The 3574-nt window shown below is 44.7% G+C and overlaps 1 protein-coding gene and 1 non-coding gene across 2 annotated transcripts in view; one reads left to right on the top strand and one right to left on the bottom strand.

Moving 5' to 3' along the window:
• The first annotated feature begins 657 nt into the window (after positions 1 to 657).
• Positions 658 to 3574, top strand: part of Ltn1 (listerin E3 ubiquitin protein ligase 1) — a 62998-nt gene continuing 60081 nt past the window's right edge. Inside the window, exon 1 of the mRNA XM_023706565.1 lies at positions 658 to 810. Coding sequence (XP_023562333.1) covers positions 769 to 810 — 42 coding nt within the window. The 5' untranslated portion in view covers positions 658 to 768. The remainder of the gene's footprint in view (positions 811 to 3574) is intronic.
• Positions 2189 to 2294, bottom strand: LOC111814075. Its single transcript, XR_002819150.1, has one exon. It is a non-coding gene; the product is annotated as a U6 spliceosomal RNA (small nuclear RNA).

Here is a 3574-nt window from a genome sequence, read left to right as displayed (position 1 = left end):
TCTTCAATGTAGTGATTAGGTGTGCATCACCATGCCTGTTTTGCTACTCAAATTTTAACAAGAATAGTAATCTTGGGGCCGGGGAAATGGCTCAGTAGAATAAGCGCTTGCCTGGAAGTGCTTGGGCCTGAGTTCAATCCTGGGTTCCGCCAGGAAAAAAAAACAAAACAAAAAACAGTAATCTTGTTAAAATGAAGATTCTGATTCACTAGTTCAGGAAGGGAGTCAAAAGGTTGTTTTTCTTCTTTCGTTAGTGCTGGGATTTGAACCCAGGATCTTTCAACATGCTAGGCAAGCTCTCTACACTGAACTCTACGCCCAACAAAGGTTTACTTTTCTAACAAATGCCCAGGGGATGCCCCACAAACTCAGCACTTCTACATTCGCAGCCACAAAGACTGTGTTGGTACCCTTGTGTGAAAATAAACGCACAGCTCAAGCCCAAGTCCAGTCCTTTCGGCGAGGAACTGAAGCTTCTGCAGGGCAGGACTTGGCTGCACCGGGCCAATGCTTGGCTTCCTATTGGCTAGAGATGACGACACTGGGAGCTACGTGGCTCTAATTGTGACACCCTCCGCGTCGGGCGCTCGGGGCCACTGCGGGAAGCGGGAACGGAAGTGGGGGCCAAGGGGCGGGACGAGCTGCGGAAGGGGCGGGCCTGGGGAAGTCGTTCCAGTGAGCCCCCTTCCGGCGTTTGGGGCCGGAAGTTGTGGCCCGGCGGTGTCAACCTGAGGGCTGCAGCCAGAGATCGCGGCCAAGACCGAGACCATGGGCGGGAAGAACAAGCAACGGACCAAGGGGAACCTGAGGGTGAGTGCAGGACGGCGTGGCCGCCTGGGTTGTCCTCTCGTACCTCTTGTCCCCGCGGGCGCTCAGCCAGAGGGTGTCAGAGACGCGTGTGTCCCGCGTCGAGCGTGACCTCTTTGTGGTGTGGGCATCTCCGAGGGCGGATGGGTTGTCTTTGAGCAGAACGGGGAGTTGTGAGAGCAAAGAGGTTCGTTGCCAGAGCTGTGCCCACTGAGGCTCATGCCCGCGAGTTTCATTAACAGATGGTTCGGGGTCAGCTTCACCCGGAAGGCTGGTTTCCTGGATGCGGTGGCGGGCAGTGGGGGGCTGGAGGTGGAGGACTCGGGTGGGGAGAAGTAAACTTGAGCTTGCTAGGCGGGCTAAGTTCAGCTCGCGTGCTGCCTTTCCAGAAACCTATAGTGAATCCCTGCGACGCTCGGAGGCAGGCTCTCGGAGGGCGTTCTTGGTTTCTGGTCTGCTTGGTGCCCCTGTCCGTCTCCAGCCTCGTACCAACTCTGTCCTCCTCGCTCACTTACTCGCCCGGCCATGCCTGCCACTTCCCCGAGGCTCTTCTCTAGGTGCCTTCAGCGTTTGCTCTCTACGTCTCTGTCAGGTCTCTCGTGGTCGTTCCACTGTAAATTGTAGCTATCCTCTACTCCATTCGTACTTTCTTTTCGTATATTGTGTGGATGACTTCTAACCTACTATGTAACTTACTGTGTTGGTTCAGTAGGTTGTAAGTATGTGAAGGCAGGTGTTTTTATCTGCTACTCTTATCCGAAGGGGTGTTACAATGGCGTATAAATATATATTATGCTGCGGATTTGTTATAGCACAGTCTAATTTTATGGAAATGTATTTTTCCTATTTTTTTTCTTTTTCGTATTTCTGATTCAGATAATTTTAGTTATTGCAGCACCCCGTTTTCTTTCTTTCTTTCTTTCTTTGGTGGAACCAGGGATTGAACTCAGGCCCTTGCGCTTTCCAGGCAAGCACATACTCCACTGAGCCATCTCCCCTGCCTGCAGCACCCCATTTTCTTAAATCTGTCAATATGTTTTGGAAGAGAATAATATGAACACAGTAACTTATCTTAAATATTGTGCTGTTTTACTTGCACTCATTGTTTTACTTTCTTTTGTAAAATTCCTCAGCCGTCGGTTAGTATATTTATTGCAGTACTGGAGATTGAACCCATGGCCTTGGGATGCTAGGCAAATGCTTAAACACTGAGCTAATATCTCCAGTCTCCCCCCACTCCTTTTAAAAAATTTAAGGGAAAATCTCAGGTTGTCCAGGCTGGCATTGAACTTGCAGTCTTCCAGCTTCGAACTTTATAATAGTTAGAATTCACCCCTCCGGGCTCAGCTCATTACTTTTCAAAAGTTCTTTTTTTTTTTTTTTTTTAATGGAACGCTTCATGAATTTGTGTGTCATCCTTGCGCAGGGGCCATGCTAATCTTCTCTGTATGGTTGCAGTTTTAGTATATGTGCTGCGAAGGGAGCACTCAAAAGTTCTTTTGAAAAGTTCTTAATGTGAGCTATAGTTGTAAGAATTTTGGGAGGATACATCTATACATTCTTTTCTTGGCTTCACCAGTTGTTACTATTTGATTACTTTCTCTTTCTGTCTTTGTCTCCCTCTCTCTTTTGTCTTTTTGAGAAAGGGTCTTAATACCCAGTTCTAGGGGCTGGGGAGATGGCTTAGTGGAATAAGCGCTTGCCTGACAAGTTCAATCCCCAGTACCGCAAAACAAACAAACAAACAAACAAACATAAAAAAACAAAAACCCAGTTCAAAAATTGGGACTCAGCTGCTAAGTACATCAGCATGTATCTTCTAATAACAATACCATTCTTCTACATAATCATGAATAAGTAAAACATATAACTCAGGTATAATACTTGAATGTAATATATTCTTGTATTTCTACTTTTTTTTGTATTTCCACTTCTATATTCAGTAATTACAATTTTTTTTTTTTTTGAGACAGGGTCTCGCCCTGTATTTCAGGCTGACCTTAAATTCACTGTGCAGCTCATGCTGGCACCTAACCTGCAACAGTCCTCCTGGCTCAAGTTTCCTAGTGCTGGGATTACAGGCATGCACCACCATGCTGTGTAACTTTTTTTTAAAATTCCTTCAGATATTTTATTTTAGCAATATTTGACATCCAGTAAAGGATCACTTATACTGTTTTGCTGTCATTCAGTTCCTATGACCTGGACAATTTATACTTCCCCCACCTTGGAGAGTGGTTTTTATTTTTATTTCTTTTATTTCTATTTTTTTTTTGGTGGAACTGGGGATTGAACTCAGGCTCTTGCACTTGCCAGGCAAGTGTTTATTATACTGAGCTATTTCGCCGGCCCCTGAGAGAGCTTTTTATTTATAACGTGGAAAAGTCAGAGACAATTACTTTTGGTCAATTGAAATTTATGGAATTGCTTCCTAATGACTAGAAAGTCAGGTTAAATAGTTTTTTCTTTTGTTACTAGGAATTGAACTCAGGATGTTGTGCTTACCAGGCAGGCATTTGTGCCACTGAACTATCTCCCCAGCCCAGGTTAAATAATTTTTGGCAGGAATGTTTCATGGACCATAGGTCTTTTCCAGTGCATCATACTAGGAGCACATGACTTTTGTTTGTCTCATTATTAGTGATATCTGTTTAATCACTTCATTAAGATAATGTCTACTTTAAAATTCTTTCCATTGGCTACTAGCAAATAATATATGGAATGGTATTTCACAAACATTCACCTAAGGGTTTTAGCATCCTTTGAT

Source organism: Octodon degus, unplaced genomic scaffold (genome assembly GCF_000260255.1).
Source record: "Octodon degus isolate 3935 unplaced genomic scaffold, OctDeg1.0 scaffold00264, whole genome shotgun sequence".
NCBI lineage: Eukaryota > Metazoa > Chordata > Mammalia > Rodentia > Octodontidae > Octodon > Octodon degus.
The sequence above is the reverse complement of the archived record's forward strand: the minus strand, read 5'-3'. Positions and strand labels throughout refer to the sequence as shown.